At 52.5% G+C, this 22031-nt stretch overlaps 1 protein-coding gene across 4 annotated transcripts; it reads right to left on the reverse strand.

Annotated features, from left to right (window-relative positions):
• Positions 1 to 2630: 2630 nt before the first annotated feature.
• CPT1C (carnitine palmitoyltransferase 1C) lies at positions 2631 to 21581 on the reverse strand. Of its 4 annotated transcripts, none has more exons than XM_044922079.1 (18): positions 21441 to 21581; positions 16857 to 16996; positions 15018 to 15189; positions 14659 to 14760; positions 14431 to 14568; positions 10331 to 10408; positions 10002 to 10076; positions 9763 to 9847; positions 8429 to 8624; positions 8105 to 8287; positions 7419 to 7524; positions 5833 to 5949; positions 5391 to 5555; positions 5016 to 5150; positions 4226 to 4378; positions 3442 to 3555; positions 3201 to 3293; positions 2631 to 2945 (listed from the first exon to the last, which is right to left on the reverse strand). In XM_044922079.1, the coding sequence occupies exons 1-18, from the start codon at positions 21579 to 21581 to the stop codon at positions 2760 to 2762; spliced, it is 2379 nt and encodes a 792-aa protein (XP_044778014.1). In that variant the 3' UTR covers positions 2631 to 2759. The 4 variants fall into 4 exon arrangements, with proteins under 4 accessions (XP_044778014.1, XP_021536974.1, XP_044778016.1 ...); XM_021681299.1 differs by having other exon boundaries at positions 10002 to 10109; XM_044922081.1 differs by lacking the exon at positions 5016 to 5150.
• Between the last annotated feature and the right edge of the window lie 450 nt (positions 21582 to 22031).

Consider the following 22031-nt stretch of genomic DNA (forward strand, 5'->3'; position numbering starts at 1 on the left):
CATTGATTATCTCACAATTTCCATAGGTCAGAAGTCCAGACAGAGTTTAGTTCGATTCTCCACTTTAGGGGCACCTGACTGGCTCAGTCAGTGAAGCATGCAACTCTTGATCTCAAGATTATGAGTTCGAGCCCCTCATTGGGTGTAGAGATTACTTTTAAAAAAATCTTAAGTTAGGGCGCCTGGGTGGCTCAGTTGGTTAAGCGACTGCCTTCGGCTCAGGTCATGATCCTGGAGTCCCGGGATCGAGTCCCGCATCGGGCTCCCTGCTCGGCAGGGAGTCTGCTTCTCCCTCTGACCCTCCCCCCTCTCATGTACTTGCTCTCTCTCATTCTCTCTCTCTCAAATAAATAAATAAAATCTTAAAAAAAAAAAAATCTTAAGTAAAAAAAAAAAAAAAAGATTCTCCAATTCAGGGTCTCCCCAGGGTAGAATTCATGAGATGTCCAGGGCTGTGGTCTCATCAGAGACTCTACAGCGGGGAGAGCCACTTCCAAGCTTCCTTAGAGTGTTGGTGGAATCCATTCATTTTCTTTTGGCTGTATGACTGAGGGCTCCAGAGCTTCCCTGGATGTTGGCTGGTGGTGGGCCTCAAGTTCTAGAGGCCACCCACAGTTCTTTGGAAAGGAGGCTTTCTCTACATGGCTGCAGGCCAGCAAAGATAATCTCTCACCCCATGGAGAGATTAAGGGAGTGACATGCCATTACCTTTGCCATATACTATTGATTGGAAGTAAGCCACAGGTCTGCCCACACTTAAAGGGATGACACAAAGGTGTGGACATCAAGAGGTGGGAGATCATTGGGGGTCACCTCGGGCTCTGTCCACCATAGGAATGGACTTGGAAATGGGATGAGGTTCGGGATATGGGGTTGAAGCTGAGGTCTTTGGAGTTTGCATTACTTTTCTACTGTTGCATATAAAGAAAACCCAAAACAGGGCGCCTGGGTGGCTCAGTTGGTTGAGCGACTGCCTTCAGCTCAGGTCATGGTCCCAGGGTCCTGGGATCGAGTCACACATCGGGCTCCCTGCTCTGCAGGGAGCCTACTTCTCCCTCTCCCACTCCCCCTGCTTGTGTTCTCTCTCTCACTGTGTCTCTCTCTGTCAAATAAATAAATAAAATCTTAAAAAAAAAAAAAAAGAAAAAGAAAACCCAAAACATAACAGCTTAAAATAACAAATATTTATTATCTCACAGTTTTTGCAAGTCAGGAGTCTGGCTCAGGGTGTTATACGAGGTTACAGCCAAGAGGTCAACTGGGTTGCAGTCATCTGAAGGGTTGACTGGGGTGGGAGAATCTGCTTTAAAAATAGTTCCCTCACGTGTTCCTCACTGGTGGTTGGCAGGAGGCCTCAGTGCTTCACCACGTGGGCCTCCCCACAAGCTGCTTGAGTGTTCCCACGACATGGCAGATGGCTTCCCACAGAGCAAGTGATTCAGAGAGAGCGAGAAGGAAGCCAGAATGTCTTTCATGTCACAATCACTTCTACCATATTCTTTTACTTGGGGGAAAAGAGTCACTAGTTTCAGTCCACACTCAAGGGAAGACGGATGAAGGTCCACCTTGTGGAGGGAAGAGGGTCAAAGTACTTGTGGAAAAAATTTTTTTTAATTACGTAAACTCGATCTCCAGCACAGGGCTTGAAATCATGCCCCCAAGATCAAGAGTTGCACACTCTCCTGACTGAGCCAGCCAGGTGCCCCACTTGTGGACATTTTTCAAAACCACTAGAATTAGTGGGTTGGGTGTGAAGGTTGGGCTCGTGGCAGTTAAGGTGTTCAGGATTTTAATGTGTTGTGGGGCTTGGGTTATTATGCTTGACTTGACAGAAACAACGGGGCTTGGTATCATGGATATGGGAATCATGGCAGTGGTGGATTGGATCATTGGGGTTTTGGTGTGGTTAGATGGGGTTGGTGTTGATATGACTGCAGTTGAACTGGTGGGGGTTGTAAGTGTAGTCGGGGTAGAGTGGGGGTGCGATCAAGGAGTGTGGTGTTTAAAGTCATAACTATGGGTCAAATTTAAGTTTGGGTTATGGTGGGGATGGGATGGGAGTTTTGGTGGGGTGATGGAGTTTGGGGTTGGACATTTTTGTGTTGGTCGTACGCTCCGAATGGTGGTTGAGTCATTAGGTGTAGTGGGGTGTGGCGTTTTGGGGGCGTTCGTTGTTGGAATCGACAGTGGTGAGGGGCGAACATTAGGTAGTGCATTTCCTGGTTATGGGAGCTGAACCCATCCTCTAGGTGGGGGTTGAAATGGCTGGGGTTTGGATTGAGGAATAAGAATCTTGAGGGGTTCATTTGAGGGGTGTCAACTAGGGTGGGTGGAATGGTGTCGATCTTTATGTTTGGGGTGGGCAGTGGCATTGGGACCACAGGAACTGGACTAATGAGAGTTTTGGGGGTTGTTTGACTGGCGTGGGCCTTGGATGGTTAGGTTTGGTGTGCCTGGAGCTGGGAATGCAACAGAATGAGCAGGGTTGGGGGTTGTAGCTGAAACTGATTGTAACTGAGAATTCATGGTTGGGCCTGGGGATGGAGGGGAACTTTTCTCCTCCTCCACCCTGACCCTCACCTCTCCCACCCCTGCCCAGCCCAACAGCACAGTGAACACCACACACCCAGCTTATGCATCTTTATTGGACCAGATGTGGGATTTTCCAAACCCAAACAGGCCACCTCTGTCCTGCACCAGCCCAGTTGTAGAGACCCTCTCCCTAGTTCTTGGGGAGACCAGCTCCCTGCAGGGAGGGGTCAAAAGTTGGTAGATTTCGTGGGTGCCCTGGAGCCCCTCCTGTGGCAGGGGAGAGAGCCACCCCTGTGCCCCGAGTCCTCCTCCTGTAACCCTCTGCACCTGGGCTTAGGACGCTGCCCGTCCTGGAAGAGGGAGGCCACATCCAACAGTGCATCCTCAATGTGCTGCCCCAGTCGGTGGGAGTCCTAGAAGGAGAAATACGTCATGTCCAGGAGAAGCTGGGAGAGGGTCTCCTCGGTGCTGGAAAACAGGAAGGCTGGTATCCCCGATGTCCTGGTCTGAGGGAGGAGGGCACTGGGGACTAGGATTCCTGGATCGTGGGGGCAGCAGGGAGCTGGGATTCCAGACTCCTTGGTTGTAGGAGAGGAGGGAGCTAGGAGTCCAGATCCCTGGGTCCTGGGGGAGGAGGGTGCAGGGGTGTGTGTTCAACTCTGTCTCACCGTTTTTGTGCTAGACTTTTTGCTGGAGATGTGGAAGGTGATGGTGTCATCCCCCATGAAGATGTACGAAACGCCATAACCATGGTCATCGGCCTGGAGAGGGACAGAGGGAGGGGAACCAAATAGCCTCCCGTCTCCTACCCCCCCCCGCCCCCCACTAGGCCGGAGTGCAGACCCCCAACACCCTCCTCCCTCAGGGCCCAGGGTCCAGGGAGGTGGGATCAGGCCCAGTTCCACTCACAGGCCCGAATCCACCACCAGAGGAAACATAGTCAGGGTAATTGTGGACGTCAAACAGGTGGATTTGCTGAACAGGGATCTGGCTGGTGGCCAGAGGCCACTGCTCCGAGTGAACCTGAGGGACAGGAGATGGTCAAGTATGCAGTAAAGACGAACAGACCCACCCGTCCGTGCCCCTTGGCTCAGTTCCAATCAACCCCGGCCCTTTCTGACCTCCCCTGACTGCCTATTTCCTCTAAATCGCCCAGTTTCTCTGGTTTCTCTGTCCTTCCCCTCCCTGACACCCGCCCCTCGGCTCTCCTTTTCGGACCACACCTCTCCGCTTCTGCCTGATCCCGCCCTTCTCTCGGGTCTTCCTGACCACGCCTCCTTTCACCGCCCTCCTGGCCACGCCTCCTCTTCCCCCTGACCCCGCCCCTCTCCCTTCTTTCCCCCTTTTCCCTCTCCACGCCCCCACCAACTCTCTCCTCTAATACCTCCCTTTTCTTTTTTTTTTTTTTTAAGATTTTATTTATTTATTTGACAGAGAGAGACAGTGAGAGAGGGAACACAAGCAGGGGGAGTGGGAGAGGGAGAAGCAGGCTTCCCACCAAGCAGGGAGCCCCATGCGGGGCTCAATCCCAGGATCCTGGGATCATGACCTGAGCGAAAGCAGACGCTTAACGACTGAGCCACTCAGGCGCCCCTAATACCTCCCTTTTCCAACCCCACCCTCCTTATCCTGAAGTACCCGTCTCCTCCCGTGGTTCCCCTTTTCCCTCTCTAACCCTTTCCCTGCACCCAACCTGGTCCAGAAAGGGCGACCGCAAGTGGAGAAATTGGGACACGATGTAGAGCGCAAAGAGGTGGCGGTCGACTCCCTGTCCGCTCATCGCTGCCTTCAGCAGAGCCTGGTGCTTTTCCACCGCCAGGCGGAACAGAGCACGGCGCTGGGGTTCCTGGGGTCCCCCGGGGAGGTCATAGGTCATGGAAAGACAGGAAGTGGGCTTACTGTTGGGGCTTGTCACACACCCCCGGCCTCAAAGGATCTTGCAAAATCCCTGCAAGGCAGAGATATCAATTCTATTTTACAGAGGGGAAACAGGCTCAGAGAGGGGAAGTCACTTGCCCAGGCTCACACAGCAAAGCAGAATCAGGTGGGTTCCCAGGTCTGTCTGATATAGGGCCCCAACTCCTTCCATTGACCCAAAATAGGTAGGGGGTGGGGGAACAGACGTACCCATGGGGTTCTGAGTAGAGAGGTTATATAGGGACTACATGGAAGGGTACAAATGGAAGTCACAAGGTCGCATGGAGGTTAAATCAAAGAGAGCTACATTGTGGAATCAAGGATCCCTGTTGGGTACCCCCCAGTGCCCTCTGTGACCCCCATTAAAGCATGTATCGCACTACGCTGAAATATCTCTGTCTCGCCCCACCAGTGAGTTCCTTGAGGTCAGAGACCAGGTCTGGTTCCTCCTTTGTCCATAATGCCCATCGTGGGGCCTGGTCCTCAGAAGGTGCTCCAAAAATATTTGCAAATGTAGGAATGAGTATATGGAAATGACCAAAGCCTCAAACGAGGCCTACACCCACTGTTTTCTCTTTGTCCTCCATGGCTCTCACAAAGTTGCAGGCCTCCCTCGTGCAAGACCGCACTGTCTCTGTCCGGCCTTCCAGGAACAAGCGAGTCATGGTCGACTCATAAGTCAGGCAGAATTCACCCCTGTCCTGGGGGACAAGGAAGAGAGGAGCCTGTCAGCCGGTCTCTGGAAATCTTCACAGACTTGACCCGCCTCTGTGTAGACCTCCCTCATCCTCCTGCTTGGGGAATGTGTGGTTGGGAGAGAGAAATCAAGATGGCGGACCCACAAGGGCAATGACCAGGAAGAGTCACTAAAGGGACTGACAAGGCAGGCTCAGGGGAACCAAAGTCCTGGCAAGGGGCTGAGGTCGAGGGCCCCAACTGACCCGGAAGTGGGCCAGCTGCAAGGCCACCTGGATGAAGCTGTCTGAAGAGAGATGGCAGCGTTTGATGAAGCTCTTGCCAAAGTGGGAGAAAGGGAAGACGTGGCAGTCAATGTTTCCAGACAAGGTCTTGGCTCCCCTCAGGGCTAGAGAGATGGACAGACGGATCTGCCAGAGGAGGAGGGAGGGAGGGATGGCTGGGGTTACGGATGGGGTAGAGCTGGGAGTGGGGCTGGAAGTGGAGGTGGGAGCCAAGTCAGGGTGGGGGTCGAGTGCAGAAATGAACAAACATGTCCCTGAAGGGCTGGATTAAGGATGGAGGTCAGGTGGGACTGGGGTTGGGGACGGATGGGGTTGGGGTTAAGTCTGGGGGTGGGGATGAGTTTCGAGTCAGAGCCAGGGAGATTTGGGTACTTGGAGGAGAGGCCCCGAAGCCCCGTCTCACCTTTTCTGGAAGGTCCCAGTGCAGCCGCTGGGGCTGGGGCAGTGAGGGCTCAGGATGCCCCTTGCAGTGGCCGTCTGCCGAGTAGCCCAGCTGAAAACATTCTGTGGCCAGAGTGAACTGTGTACAAACAGAGGCTGTCAGAGCCCCTTCCTCCCTCTGGGCTGAGAGCCAGCTAACCAGGGACTTCTTTTCATAAGTCCCTCCTGGGGCCTGGTGGTGGGGGAAGTGGGAGCAGTCCCTCTCCCACTCCCCCTGCTTGTGTTCCCTCTCTCGCTGTGTCTCTCTGTCAAATAAATAAATAAAATCTTAAAAAAAAAAAAGATTTTATTTATTTGAGAGAGAGAGAGAGAGCACGAGCAGGGGCAGAGGGAGAAGCAGACTCCCCGCTGAGCAGGGAGCCTGATGCAGGGCTCGATCCCAGGACCCCGAGATCATGACGTGAACAGAAGGCAGATGCTTAACCGACTGAGCCACCCAGGCGCCCCTGTTAAACAGTGTAAATCAGCGTTGATGGAGGACCTATCGCCCGCCAGCCTTCCACTTAATAGTCACGGTAACTTAGGAAGAAGGGATTCACATCCCCATTGCAATGTTAGAAACATATCGGGAGAAGAACACCTCACTTGGGGCCTTGGAGTTTCCATTGATCTATACCTTATTCTATGTGACATCTCTTCATTCAAAGCCAATGTGCAGAGACCTCATGTTGACAATAAGGGTCTGAGGGGTCTGAGGTTCAACTGAATTGACAGTTTCATTCACCAGTATCATCAAAGGGGGACAATTCTCATTTGTGAAACAGGCACAGAAGAGTCAGTACTTACCCGGGGCTGCTCCTAAGATCTGAAAGGGGCCTCCCTTCCCCTCATACACACCAGATCCCACCCTGGGCCCCATCCAACACCTCGGGTAACGCTACGGAAGAGTGGGAACCTGGTGGGTATAAGCACCACCCTCCATGATTTAGGGACTAAATAAAATAGAGAAAATGGAGATGCGATGGTTCCCAGGATTGGATGGGAGCTTCCAGATCAAAGAAAATCCAACCCTTTCATCTGATGAAGGAAGAAACGAGGCTCAGAGGAGGGGAGTCACTTGCCTGAGGTCACACAGCATTCTGGAATCACATTCTTGCTCTACAACTCCTGGCTCGGTGATTCTGGGCAAATCACTTCCCTTCTCTGAGCCCCAACTGCCCATCCATCAAAAGAAGGTCATAGGGGCGCCTGGGTGGCTCAGTCGTTAAGCGTCTGCCTTCGGCTCAGGTCATGATCCCACAGTCCTGGGATCGAGCCCCGCATCGGGCTCCCTGCTCCGTGGGAAGCCTGCTTCTCCCTCTCCCACTCCCCCTGCTTGTGTTCCCTCTCTCGCTGTGTCTCTCTCTGTCAAATAAATAAATAAATAAAATCTTTAAAAAAAAAAAAAAAGGTCATAATCCCAGACCCCCTTTTCTTTGCTGGGTGACTCCGGTCCGGTCTTTGCCTGTCTGAGCCTCTGTCTTCCCTCTGACTGTAAGGCCCTGGAGAAGAAGATCTTTGGAAATGGGGCCAATGGTCCCCAGGGTGGGGGTGGGCTGGCCATCCTACCTCCCACATGTGTCCTGAGATGGGGCAGTCGGCCCACGAGTGCTCCACGCTGAGGCCCAGCTTCCCATTGGAGAAGACAATTAGAGTGAAGGATTTGTCAAACCAGCTGCAGGGGGAGAATTCAAAGTGGTCACCAAGGGGCCAAGAGTGAACTCAGGTGCTCTCTGTGGGACATAGGAGTGTCAGGGTGGATGGATTTTTCTGGAACCAGGGTTGGCTCTCTAAGAGGCTGGGGGTCTCCACCAGGCGGTCTAGATGGTTTCTGAGGCATGTCTAGGGCTTGGGAAATTGGAAGATTTTGAAGGAACATACCAAGAAAAGGTCAAGGTTCCCAAGGAGCTGAGAGGTTAGGGGGACTCTTCTGGGAACCTCAGAAATCAGAGTGATGCCTGGGGTGCATCTAGGAAGTTGTCTGAGGATCTCTAGGTAGGAAGTCCCAGGTCTGGGGTCCTGGGTTTGGGGTGCCTGCATGAAAATCTAAGGATTCTGTGCTTCTGAGCCTGAGGTCCCCAGGCTTGGGGCTCTGGCTTCGGGGGTCTCTAGGTTTGAAGGTCCAGGTTTGGGGTTTGGTGGTCCTCAGATCTGGGGTCCAGGGTCTGCTTGTCTAGTGTCCAGAGTCCTAGGTCTGGATACCAGGTTCTGGGGTCACCGGTTGCGGTGACGTTCAAGTCCAGGGGCTGACTCACCGGTCATGGCCCCTGCCAGCAAGCAGAGCACGGGCATAGGCATCCAGTGAAGCTGCGGGGTCCTCCCTGGTGAGCCCTGCAGGCTCCGAGTCCAGTGATACAAAGAAGGCAGCTCCTTCCACGGCCTCCAAGGCATCCTCGGCCTGGATCTTCAGGGAACTCCGCACCTGGGCCCACACATCCCTGGGGGGGGGGGGGGGGGGGGCTGGGACACGTGCCTGAGCCCACACACCCTGCCCAGGCTCTGCCTGGCCCCCCAGCTTGCCTTTCCCCAACCTCCAGAGGCTGGCTGGGCCGTCGGGTCCCCTGACCTCTTACTCTCACCTGGGTGCGGCTGTCAGGGCAGCCAGATGCTCCTCCTGGGGGCAGGCAGGGGAGGGGTCGTCCAGGATTCGCTGGAACTGCTGCTCCAGGGCCCGCGGGGAGAGCAGGCCGCTTTGGGAGTGGGTCCCCACACGGAAGAATCGGCCTCGGTGAAAGACGGCCACGTGTCGGCTGTCCCGGAGGTGGCGGATATGGTCTAGGGGTGGGGTGGGCAGAAGGGCGGAGGGCAGGAAGGTCAGATACACTGCAAGAATAAGCACCATTTAGGGCGCCTGGGTGGCTCAGTCGGTTCAGTGTCTGACTCTTGGTTTCGGCTCAGGTCATGATCTCAGGGTCCTGGGGTCCAGCTGCTCTAGGCTCCACATTCAGCAGGGAGTCGGCTTGGGATTCTTTCCCCCTCCCTCCCCCCTCCTCCTCTGCTCCTCCCCCTGCTAGCAGCGCACACTCTCTCTCTCTAAAATAAAATTTTTTTTAGGGGCGCCTGGGTGGCTCAGATGGTTAAGCGTCTGCCTTCGGCTCAGGTCATGTCCTGGGATCGAGCCCCACATCGGGCTCCTGGCTCAGCGGAGAGCCTGCTTCTCCCTCTCCCTCTGTCTCTCTCCCTGCTCATGCTCTTGCTCTCTCTCTCTATCTCTGTGTCTCAAATGAATAAATAAAATCTTTAAAAAAATAAATGAATTTTTTTAAAAGATTATTTATTTATTTATTTGACAGAGAGACACAGTGAGAGAGGGAACACAAGCAGGGGGAGTGGGAGAGGGAGAAGCAGGCTTCCTGCTGAGCAGGGAGCCCGATGCGGGGCTCGATCCCAGGACATGACCTGAGCCGAAGGCAAATGCTTAACAACTGAGCCTCTCAGGTGCCCCTCTCTAAAATAAATTTTCAAAATAAGAACCATTTATTAGGCACGTCCTGTATGGCTTGCACTGTTTTTTGTTTTGTTTTGTTTTTTAGATTTTATTTATTTGACAGAGCAAGAGAGCACAAGCAGGGGGAACAGTAGAGGGAGAGGGAGAAGCAGGCCCCCCCACGTGGGGCTCGATCCCAGGACCCTGGGATCATGACCAGAGCCGAAGGCAGACACTTAACCATCTGAGCCACCCAGGCGCCCCGGCTTGCACTGTTCTAAACACTCATTTAATCCTCCCCACCCTATGTACCACTATCAGCCCGTTTCAGAGATGAGAAAACTAAGGCTCAGAGAGGGTAGTAACCGACCCAAGGTCACACAGCTAGGGAGCGAGGCGATGGCGCTGGGATTGAGCCCAGGAGAACATGCTCTCAACCACTACACTGTGACGCCTCTGTCAGTGAGGATGCAAGAGGAATCTCACCTTTTGGGATGCCGGGAATGCGCGTGGTATTGAATATCTTCTCATACTGGGCAGAGCACAAGGGCCGCATTCCCATCAGCAGAGTCTGCAAGAGACCACGGGCTCCAGAGGACGCTGCCTCCCAGGACCCACTTGGCCACACGGCCACAGGACCACAGTCTCCGTCCCCAGCCCACGGGTGGGGGGTGGAGGAGAGGGGCTCTGTCCCCAGCCCATGGGTTGGGGTGGGGGGCTCTTACAGGCAGGATCTCCTGGCGGTTCAGACGGTGGCGGTACAGGAGGAGGGCATGGACTGCGTTCCCAGCACGAGCCGCCTGCACTGGTGTGGGAGTGACGTACAGGAAGTCCTGGGGGCCAGCCGAGGGGACGGCAGAACGCCTGGGGTCAGGTTTGGCCCCCTGATCGGGGGCCCGGATCCCAAACCCAGATCCTGACCCCAACAGGCAGTGAGATGGTGAATTAGACTCTGATGTGGTCACTGACCCTAAACCCCACTTTCTACAGAGACATCCCAACCCTAGCCCTGGGGGGCTATGAACACAGCCCCTCCCCAGCTCTCCCCCCTCACCATCATGTAATAGTTGCTGTTCACCATCAGCGAGTGCCGGGAGCGCAGGTACACAAATTCTTCCCACCAGTCACTGACCTAGGAGTGGGGCAGAGAGATGTGAGGCTGCGGCAGCTGCTGCCAAGGTGGCGGGGGCGGGGGGGCAATGGGAGTGGCAAGACCCCCAAGACTTTGCTGTGTCAAACGGGGAGGGTGGAGCTCAGTGAAGGAGGCCATCGTGATCAGTAACTAGCAGTAACCTAGAAGTCCATCAGGTGGGGATCAGTTAGCTAAACCGTGCTACACTCATGTTCTGGAATACTACCAAGCTCTTAAAAAAAGAATAAGGCGCAGGGGTGCCTGGGTGGCTCAGTCTTTAAGCGTCTGCCTTCGGCTCAGGTCATGATCCCAGGGTCCTGGGATTGAGTCCCGCATCGGGCTCTCTGCTCAGCAGGGAGCCTGCTTCTCCCTCTCCCACTCCCCCTGCTTGTGTTCCCTCTCTCGCTGAGTCTCTCTCTGTCAAATAAATTTAAAAAAAGAAAAAGAAAAAAAGAATAAGGTGCATCTATATTACTGCCACAGAATGAGCAAGCACCGAGACACACTGCCAACTGAAAAAAGCTAGGCACACAACGATATATGTGAAATGATCTCATATGAGATTTAAAAAAATACCACTGAGACCCAAGTGTCCATCAACAGATGAATGGACAACCAAAGTGTGGTCTATCCATACAACAGAATTTTTTTTTAAAGATTTTATTTATTCATTTGACAGAGATAGACACAGCGAGAGAGGGAACACAAGCAGGGGGAGTGGGAGAGGGAGAAGCAGGCTTCCCACAGAGCGAGGAGCCCGACGTGGGGCTCGATCCTAGGACCCTGGGATCATGACCTAAGCCGAAGGCAGACGCTTAACGACTGAGCCACCCAGGCGCCCGTTTTTTTTTTTTTTAAGATTTTATTTGGTTTTTTTTTTTTTTTAAGATTTTATTTATTTGAGAGAGAGTGAGTGAGAGAGAGCACAGGCAGAGGTAGAAGCGGACTCTCTGCCGAGCAGGGAGCCTGATGCGGGGATCGATCCCAGGACCCCGGGATCATGACCTAAGCCGAAGGCACACACTTAACTGACTGAGCCACCCAGGTGTCCCAAGATTTTATTTTTATTTATTTATTTATTTATTATTATTATTTTTTTAAAGATTTTATTTATTTATTTGACAGAGAGATGCAGCAAGAGAGGGAACACAAGCAGGGGGAGTGGGAGAGGGAGAAGCAGGCCTTCCACCGAGCAGGGAGCCCGATGTGGGGCTCGATCCCAGGACCCCAGGATCATGACCTGAGCCGAAGGCAGACGCTTAATGACTGAGCCACCCAGGCGTCCCCCCAAGATTTTATTTTTAAGTCATCTCTACACCCAACAGGAGGCCTGAACTCACAACCCTGAGATCAAGAGTCATATGCTCCACTGACTGAGCCAGCCGGGCGCCCCTGCAACGGAATGTTAATATAAAAAGGAACGAAAATGGGGCGCCTGGGTGGCTCAGTCGGTTAAGCGTCTGCCTTCGGCTCAGGTCATGACCCCAGGGTCCTGGGATCGAGCCCTGCATCGGGCTCCCTGCTCAGCGGGAGGCCTGCTTCTCCGTCTCCCACTCCCCCTGCTTGTGTTCCCTCTCTCGTTGTGTCTCTCTCTGTCAAATAAATACATAAATAAAGTCTTTAAAAAAAAAAATAGTGAGTCTGCTTCTCCCTCTCCCTCTGACCCTCCCACCCACTTGTACTCTATATCTCAAATAAATAAAAATCTTAAATGAAAATCTGATGTGCACTATAACATGGCTGCACCCTGAAAGCATCATACCTGTGAAATGAATCCGGCACAAAAGGACAAATCGTGCATGATTCTACTTATACGAAAAATCTAAAATCGGTCAATTGCTAGAAGTAGTAAGTAGACTAGAGGTTACCTGGTACTTTGGGGAAGTGGGAATGGGGATGTTCCCTCATTGGTGCAGAGTTTCTGTTTGGGATGAAAAGTTCTAGAAACAGATTGTCGGGACGGTTCCACGACATTGCGGATGTACTTAATACCACCGAATTGCATACTTAAAAATGGTTAAAATGGTAAATTTTATATTATGTCCATTTTGCCACAATAAAAATTATGTGTATCTATATGTTACATATATTTTACATGGTATATTAAATATATTTCTGTAAGTTATAAAATATCCAATCATACTATATATTATACAATTTAAAATTACATATAATATATAAAGTTTATATAACAAATTAAAAATATAGATTAAAAAGTCTGTGATAAGACAGCACTGTGTCAGACTTTAGTTGGCCTTCGTTTTTGTTTTTTTTTCCTTTGTTGTACTTAAGATAATGGGGTATGTTATAATTGGCAGAGCCTTACAGGTACAATGAAATAAATACATTGTGTGTGTGTGTGTCCGAGCATGCATGAGCATATGTTTTGGCACAGAATCTGGCCCAACAGTTTGAAGGAAAAAAAAAATGTAAAAATTAAGGCCTGGCTTCCCTCCTACCCCTCCAAACACGACTCAGTCCCCTCCACGGAGCTTGTCTGACTGACCTTTCCATGTTGCTGCCCCTTGGGGCTCTCTGTCCCAGATCCTCTTCCCTTCCAAGTCCAATGTTTCAATTTCCTTCTGCAGCTGAAGGTCCCGTTTGCTGTCACCCAGGCCTCTTTCCTGAGCCCTCACTCAGGGATCCGGCTGCCCCAGGGCATCTCCTCTGCACCCCCCCAGGAACCCCCATGGAGCTCAGTGCCTTCACCCCAAAGCTGCTCCCCTTCTCCCCATCTCAGAGAGAGCCCTGCAGTCCTTCCCACACCAGGTGAGGCCCGGGGGTGCCATCCTCACCATCTCCCCACCCCCAGCTTGGCAGTCCCAGCCCCACCCTCCTGCCTTGACTCTGCCTCATCCCCCTGTCAGGCCTCCTCTCCCCCACGTCCTCACCCTAATATCCTCTCCAGCCTCCCAGCCTCCGGTGTCTCCCCTCCAGTCTTTCCCCGACGGCAGAGCTGATCCTGACCCTCCCCTGTTCAGAATCCTCCCATGGCTCCTTGGCACCCCCTAGAAAAAGTCCAAGGTCCTCAGCTGGAGTTCAGGCCTCTCCCCACCACTCCACCATCACCTCCCATGAGGATCACGCTTCAATCCTTTGTTCCAGCCAGAGGAAAGCCCTCCTTGTTCCCAAAACATGCCCTACAACCTCCTTATTTCCTCACCTCTGCTCAGCCCTCTCCCTCCTACTAACCTGACAGGTTCAAGTTCTGTCCAACCCTCAGGGCTCAGCCCTAAGAAATTCTCCTCCTGGAAACCTAATCCTCTCATCCAGTCAGACCGTCCCACCCCCTCAGGCACTCACACCACCCTATGTGTCTTTATTGCTACCTGCACCTCATCTCATCCCACGCTGCCCGCCAGCTATTTATAACTTCCTACATAATAAAAGGCCTATAAGCCCTGATTTGGGTGAACTGCCGTCTTGTTCTGTGCCTCAGTTTCCCAAGAAACTCAAGTCAGAGTACTACCAAAGGCCTAGCTCCTCAACTCAGAAGCCCATTTGGGGGGAGGTGCCCTCGCGCAGAAGGAGGGGGTAAAACAAGAACAACTCTGGGGGCGGAGGCTCAAAATGTTTTTTGCCTCCTGCCAGGGGAGGGCTGAAATGTTGGATAAGTCCTGGAATTGCGGTTGCAATCCTGGCGGGCTGGGGGCGGGGCTGTGGATGTGGGCAGGCCCTGGAGGCGGGGCTGAGAGTATTGAAGTCAGGCTCAGAATGTCGGAGCATGGGGTGGGGAGGCTCAATATGCAGGCACATGACGATGGGGTTCAGAATATTGGAGAGTAGGAGCAGCAAGTCGGAGCATCTGGGGCTGGGTTTAAACTATGGGAGCGTGGGGGCGGGGCTCAGAATATAGAGCATGGGGCGGGGCTCAAAAATATTCGCGCGCCGCAGGGCCTGGGGGCGTGGGGCGTGGGGCGAGGCGGGGCGTGGGGCGAGGCGGGGCGTGGGGCGGGGCGGGGCCTAGACCTGCAGGTTAGGAAGGAGCCTCAGAACCTTGCGGATCCGGGTGTGGGACTCACGTAATTGGACGCCCACCAGGACTTGAGCTGCAGGTACCACTGCAGCAGCGACGCCTGCAGCCTCAGGAATTCCTGCGCGAGGACTGACGTCCAGTCGAAGTCCTCGTCGGAGAGGATGGGCCGGACAGATTCCAGGTACTGAGGGGCAAGGAGAAGAGGGTAGGTCACGCCCCCGGCCGTCCCCGGCCGCCGCACCCCGCCCCCGGTGGAGGTCCCAGGCAGGCCCACCTTGCGCACGGTGTCCTGCACCGAGGGCACGGGCTGGCGTGGCAAGGAGCGCTGGTAACTGAAGAGCATTGTTTTGCGGCCGGAGAAGATGCGGACCAGGGCCTGGAGGGAAGCGGGAATTAGTGGGTCGTTACACCCCTCACTGGGGTCGCGGACCAGGGTCGGGGGTGATGTGGCAACCTACAGAGAGAATGGGGTAGAGACCCAGAGGAAGTGGGGACAGAACCCCAGGAGGAGGAATAGAGACCAGAGAGAGGTGGACAGGGTCCCAGAAAGGTGGGGGCAGAGACCAGAGACAAGGAGACAGAGAAGTGGGTCCCCGGAGGGCCTGAGCAGGGAGGGCTCTGCCCCTCACATACCAGCCAGGTCTTGGTGGGGGAGGACATGGCTCCGTGGGGTTCAAGGAGCCAGCCATGGTAGGACAGAAGCAGCCTCAGGGCCACGTGAAGCGTGAAGATCAGGGCCCCCCACAGACACGACGCAAACAGCGCTGCCGCCAGGATTCCCCGAAGCCTGTGGTGCTGTCCACCCCTGGGAGTGAACGAGAAAACGGGCCTGGGTCTCCCGGCAGCAGAAAGCCCCTCCCCTCCGGCCCCACCCAGCCCCTGCTCTTCCGATCGTTCTCTGACCCTGGTCTTTTGACTGGGGGCATATCTTCTAGAATGGGAGTCAGTCATGGAAATCCCATTTCCTCGTTTGTAAAGTAGGCATGGATCCTCTCTCTATGCCACCCCTCCTCCCCCGGGTTCGTGAGGACACCAAAGCTCCTAAAATCACTTCCCATGGAAATTGATAGGTACTTAATAAGTGGGAGCTGGGTTTTTTGTTTTTGTTTTTTTAAGGGACACACACTTGGGGCACCTGGGTGGTTCAGTTGGTTAAGCGTCTGCCTTCAGTTCAGGTCATGATCCCAGGGTCCTGGGATCAAGTCCCATGTCGGGCTCCCTGCTCAGTGGGGAGTCTGCTTCTCCCTCTCCCTCTGCTCCTTCTCCCCTCACATGCTCTCTCTCGCTCTCTCTCAAATAAATAAATAAAATCTTTAAAAAAAAAAGAAGAAGAAGAAGAAGGGACACACTTCTCTCTCCCAGCAATCAAATTATACTCTAAAGCAGTGGTTCTCAAAGTGTGGCCCTTGGCCCAGCAGCATCCGAAGGGCCTGGAAGCTGGTTGGAAATGCAAATTCACAGGCCCCACCCAGAGCTACCAAAACAGAATCTCTTGGGGTGGGGCCCCGCCATCAGTGTTTTAACAAGCCTCCGAGGTGGTTCCAATACACACTCAGGTTTAAGAAAACGTTGATCCGCTGATCGAAAACTACCGTAGATCAACATGTTTGCAAAGTGGCAATCAGGTGTGCGAGCAAGGCCCACCTGGAGGACTTGGGGGGGGGAGTTACTTCCCCTCGCTACACTGGATAAATCTAGCCTTCCTGGAAATTCCTACCTCTGATTCTGGGTCTGTCCTTTGGGACTATCTGTACAAAACCTGAACCTTCTTCCCCAGGAGGACTAAGCCGAGAATTAGAACCATTAGAACCTGTCACTTCACCTGCACCTGGCTTCCAAAACTTTCTCCAAAATGACAATTATAATAATACAACCACTCTCATTTAGTAACCTCCTGGCCCTGTACTGAATGGATCACATGCATGCTTTTTTAAAAAGGATTTTATTTATTTATTTACTTAAGTAGGCTCCATGCTCAACGTGGGGCTCGCACTCATGACCCTGAGATCAAGCGTCGCATGCTCCACCTATTGAGCCAGCTGGGTGCCCTTCCATGTGCATGCTTTTGTTTCATTCTCCCAACCACCCTGGGAAGCAATTATTATTACCTACATTTTATAAATGAAGACTGACAAAAGAATGGTGAAGTCTCTTGCCTAAGACTACACAACTGGGGCCCAGCAGAGCTCCTACTTTTATCAGTGCATGTGTAACCATATCTGGACATTTTCTAGCTTGTCAGTGTCCCTCTTAGCAAGAAAGGGAGGAAATCACCTCCATTTTACTCGTGCTGTACCTTTATTAATCTGACCCAAAGTGAATCCCAGAGGTTACTTTTCTTTTTTATTTATTTGTTTGTTTATTTATTTTGAGGTTACTTTTCTTTAGCAGGCATGCCACACTGATAGAGAAACTCACTGGGTGGAGGAAGAGGCATTAGGGAGGTTACTCAGCTCAGGTGGGGGAGCTCACCAGTCTGGCAGCAACTCTTTGATCTTTTCCATCAGTCCTAGAGAAGGATCCAGCTGGAGGAACCAGGCGAGCTGGATTGCACTGAAGAGGAAGAGCCAGCTGAGGGGGCTGGCGGGGAACACACCCGTGAGAAAGTCATTCTGTGGGGAGGAAAGGGCACCCATTCAATCAATTATCCCTCCTCTGAGCACAACTCTTAGATATTGACAGAGTACCCAGTGTGTGCTGAACCCCAAGCTGGGTGTTCAAGACCCAGTGGGGACCAGACAGATCTGGGTCCTGCCCTCAGGGAGGTGAGTCAGGAATGAAGCGAGTGCTAACGGACATAAAGCAAGGCACAGGAGCCCTGCAGAGGCGGGTTGCTCAAATTGAAGGAGTCAGGAAGGGTTCTCTGGAGGAGCTTACTCTCAGGCAAAATGATCCCCCATATACAGCAGGGTCTGGAACTCGGTAGGCCTTCTAGAACTACATGGCCATGGAATGAATGAAAGTCCTGGGCTACTAACCAGACTCCCAGGGAAGTGCCACGGAGATAACTAACACTTAACCAAGTCTCACGACCAAGCACCTTCTACAAGGATGAGCTCTTAAAATCCCCCCAACAGCCCTGTGAGGTGGGTACTTAGGTGATCTCATTTTACAAAAGAACACTTAGGGGTGCCTGGGTGGCTCAGTTGTTTAAGCAACTGCCTTCGGCTCAGGTCATGATCCTGGAGTCCCGGGATCGAACCCCACATCAGGCTCCCTGCTCAGCAGAGAGTCTGCTTCTCCCTCTGACTCTCCCCCTCTCATGCTCTCTCTGTATCATTATCTCTCTCAATAAATAAATTAAAAAAAAAAAAAGAACACTTAGGTTCAAGGTCACACAGCATGATAAGAGCTACTGTTAGTGGGGGTATCGGCAGCAGGGCTCAAGAAACCACGTTCTCTCTTTTTCCCCCACATTTAACCAACAGGAAAGCCTCAGAGATCATGGTTTAGAACTTGGGCTCTGGAGCCCTGGGCTTAAAATCCCTGCTTTGTCACTAACAAGCTAAGTGACCGCAAACAAGTGGCTTCCCCTCTCTGTCTCAGTTTCCTCATCTGTAGAATGGGAACAATCCCAGTACAGGGCTCATAGGGCTGTCACGAGGGTGGGATGAGAAAATGTCCTTCCACAAATGCTGATTGCAGTCCTACAGCAGTGACAAGAGGACAGCAAGAGTCCTGCTCTCCTGGGGGACAGAGACAATAGCTACCCAAAAGGATTTAGGGTAGTGTGACAGTTGGCAATAGGGACTATGGAGAAAAATAAAGCCAAGGGGGCTGGGAAGAGGGCGAATTGCATAGCTCAGAGCCAGGCACACAGTAGGCGCTCAATAAACATGATTACAATGACCCTTTCTATTGCTACTCTGCTTCTTGTTGGGGATTTATTCACTTCACGATCTTTGGTTTGGCCAGAAAAGCTTACAGGCAAATGTGGTGCTTTCGTTGTTTATGATTTCTCTTTAAGAGAAGCTGTTGGCTCCTTTATCTGGTGCTCTGGATAGTCGTAGAACAGGGGCTTTGTAATAACAGGAAACTCTCCAGAGCACTTCCCAAGGACCAGGCGCATCAATAAATCATCTCATTGCCCTGTTGCTCAGTAAGGTAGCAGTAAATACCATTATGCCCATCGCACGGGTGAAGAAAACCAAGAAGAGAAGAGGTAGGAAGAACTTGTCCAAAGCCACAGAGGGTCCAATGTCAACGCCTCAAATCATCCAGATGCCTCAGGACCCTAATGCAACAGGATGCACTGCAAGGTGCCACATCTTGTATGCATTTGGAGACCAACTCAGGAATCCCTCTGACCTGCTGATGAATGACCCCCATGGATGCTGTGCCACTTGCTTGGCCCAGATGACCCACTGCACGTAACCCACGACAGCCCCATGGTATAAGTCCCGCCCGGGAGGGCAGGCATGAGCGTGGGCTCCACAGCCAGACTAATTCTAACTCTGCCTCTTAGCAGCTACGTGACCTTGGGAAAGTGAAAAAGCCCTTCTCTGGGCCTCTGTTCCTTCATCTGTAAAGTGGGACTAATAATAGATCTACCTTAGAAGGCTATAACGAGGATCAGGTGAGCAATAGGTTTATTTTTATTTTTAAAAGATTTTAGTTTTACATAATCTCTACACCCAACGTGGGGCTCCGACTCAGGACCCCGAGATCAAGAGTCGTTCACACGCAATACATTTAAAGGGCTTGGTGAGTGTAGAGCCCAGGATACACTAAATATTACCTAACGCGATTTTAGAAATGAGGGAGCAAAAGCCCAGAGAAGTTAAGAACATGCCAGAGGGCACACAGCACCTGTGGAACCACCAGGATCATAAAACAGCGATGTTGGACGGGTCCCTTCTGTGAGTCAGGCCCTCTGCTAAAACCACTAATGGTTGCAACAATCTCTTGAGGGAGGGACTGTCAGGGATACCATTTTATAAATGAAGAAATTATGGAATTTCAGCCCTGTGGTTGCTGAGGGCACAGCCCTCACCCTGGGACCATGTTCCAGGAGCTACGAGACTTCGCGGTGGCCCGTGGGGTCCACAACAGAAGAGGAAGACATAAGAGCATCAGGTGTCCAACAGGGAGAGAGGTGGCTATGTGATAGAAAGGCAAGAATGATCATTATTACAATTACCAATTTACACTAATGAGAGGGTCTGGACGGGGGGACTCAAAACTAGGGGTCAAAATAGTCAACAATGCAGCACTAGTCAAAATCCACCTACAAGCATAGAAATCAGAACAGTGGCTGCCTTGAGGGGGGGGGGGCGTGCACCGGAAAAGGGCTCAAAGGAACATTCTAGAATGGTCCAGGCCAGGCTGTCTTGATAGGAAGTTGGTTACACGGGCATTGTCAAAATTCAAGGACGGTATATTTTAAAACTCTGTGCATTTTTTCTGAAACTATATCTTAATTTTTAATACACACACTTACGTGTGTGTATGTATATGTGTATTTATGTATTTAACCACAGGCTAATGGCCACATGGTAATGTTTTAATTGATGGATTAGCCTGAGGCCCAGGGGGTTCCCTGCTCTTTGGAGGCGGGGGGCACCTGGCTGGCTCAGTCAGTGGAGTGTGTGACTCTCGATCTCAGAGTTGTGGGTTCGAGTCCCATGTCCGGTGTAGAGATTACTTGAAAATGAAATCTTAAAAAAAAAGAAACCAGACAGAAACTCTTTGGGGGTTTGGGGTAGTGGCTATTTATCCATGGGAACAGATATCTCTCTATTTTAATAACTCATAAGGCTATAGAGGTTCAATCCAGCCTGTTCAAACGTCTCAGCTTCAGGAGATCCTCTGGGGCCCGGGCCACCCCCTTATTTAGTGACAACACCCCCAGGCTCCCTCTTTCCACCTGGCGGGCCTTACTGTTCGCCCATAGCACATGTCACGTGATCTGACATACTCCACATCTTGCTTATGTGTCCCCTTATTGCCTTCTCCTCCTACTGAATCAAGAGTTCCACAAGGGCAGGATTCTGTCTTGCTCCCTGCCATGTCCCCAGTGTCCCAAGCAGTGGCAGGCCCTTAATAAATGCTCCATAGATATCTGGTTAATGAATCAAGAACAATATTATCAAAAGCTAACACTTACTCTGCACTTGACATGGGCCAGGCGGTTCGCTCAGTGCTTACATGTAAGAAGAATTCACTTAATCCTCGCGACTGTCCTGTGAGGGAGGTGTTATCATCACCCCCGTTTGACATGTGGGGAAACTGAGGCTCAGAGCGGCGCACTTGCCCAAGGCCATGCAGCTGGTAAGTGGCAGAGCCAGGATTCAAAGTCAGGCTTGGCCAACCCCACAAGTGTTCAAGATTTGTGCTCACAGATAGGGAGACTCTGGATGTACACAGGGCCATAGTTCTAGAACTGGTGACCCTAGGGGCAGGCGTGGGCTCTGGTTAGATGTTGGGCCTGGGTGTTCTAGAGCAAGGGCAAAGAGCCCAGACTGGGACAGCAGGGTCTATAGTGATGGAGAAGTGTGGATATAGACATTTGGAGGTTCACATCTCGGAACCATAGGGAAGGTGCACTGCACACCGGAGAGGGGGATTGGGGATTCAGAAGTGAGGGCAAGGAGGCGGCCCCCAGACCCAGGGGCATGGGCTGGGGGAAGAAGGGCCCTTCAGGATTGGGGTGCGGGCTGACCAAGATCTTGATCGGGGCACAGTGTTCTGAAATGAGCACCCAGTTTAGAACCTAGAGATGAAAGGGGGAGGGGAGCACCATGGGGTATGGGGTCTGAATTCTAGAAACTGGGTGGAAGTTGGGTTTGGGGGATGTGAGGAAAAAGGGAAGTGGTCCAGGAAGTGGTGTTAAGAGGTGAATAGAGGTTCCCAGTAGGTGAGGTTGAGGGTTCCCAAGTGAGCCTCCGAGAACCCAGAAATGGCTATTTAAGGGGTTCTGAAAGTCCACAGCAAAATTCCCAGGAGGGGGTGATAGGATCCCATGAAGGAATCACCCACACGCCGGAGTGGGCCTCGGGCACCCCTGAAGCACCTAACTGGATTCCTGGAAGGAAACCAAGCCGTGGCTCTCCTCACCCAGAAACGGGAGAGGTGCCTTTTCCAGGAGCGCAGTCCGGAGAGGTAGATCTCCTGCAACACGGGGGCACTGAGCTCCACTTCGGCCCCGTCCGAGGTCATCGAGGGTCGGAAGCCCACGGCCTGGTGCGCTTCAGCCATGTCACCCTAGAGCCCTGGGAGGTGGACAGAGGGTCATTCTCCAGGTCCCCAGCCTCAGACCCCGGAGTCCGGGCCCCCAACCCCCTCCTCCTACAGACCCAGGAATATAGGACGGCAGCTCACCCTTCCCTAATCACCTGAGGGGTCTTGAAGGACTTGGCCAGACACCTCCGGTGCTGGAGGGACGTCAGTTGGGGACCTCTGTGAACGCATAGAGAGGCAGGAGGGACAACTCGCGTTAATTCCTTTTGCGGTTCTGCTGAGAACGAGGTGCAAGGCAGTGCGCCCCTCCCCATGAAGGACTTTCAACATTCAGGGTTGGGGGCGGGAAACAGGTCCAGGGTTGAGTTGCGGGGTCTAGAGAAAAACATTAGTCCGAGACCCATTTGAAATGAACACCTGCCGGACGTTGGCACCGTCCGCCCCATTTCCAGGGCGACCGGGGGATGG

This window comes from Neomonachus schauinslandi, chromosome 16 (genome assembly GCF_002201575.2).
Source record: "Neomonachus schauinslandi chromosome 16, ASM220157v2, whole genome shotgun sequence".
Lineage (NCBI taxonomy): Eukaryota > Metazoa > Chordata > Mammalia > Carnivora > Phocidae > Neomonachus > Neomonachus schauinslandi.

Excerpts from the sequence above, each read along its gene's own strand:
- CPT1C (XM_021681299.1), bottom strand. The coding sequence starts at position 21,581 with ATGGCTGAAGCGCACCAGGCCGTGGGCTTCCGACCCTCGATGACCTCG. Across the intron at positions 10,110-10,330 it reads ACAGCAACTATTACATGATG|GACTTCCTGTACGTCACTCC; the intron begins GTGAGGGGGGAG and ends GCTGGCCCCCAG. Across the intron at positions 5,950-7,418 it reads TCTCAGGACACATGTGGGAG|TTCACTCTGGCCACAGAATG; the intron begins GTAGGATGGCCA and ends GTTTGTACACAG.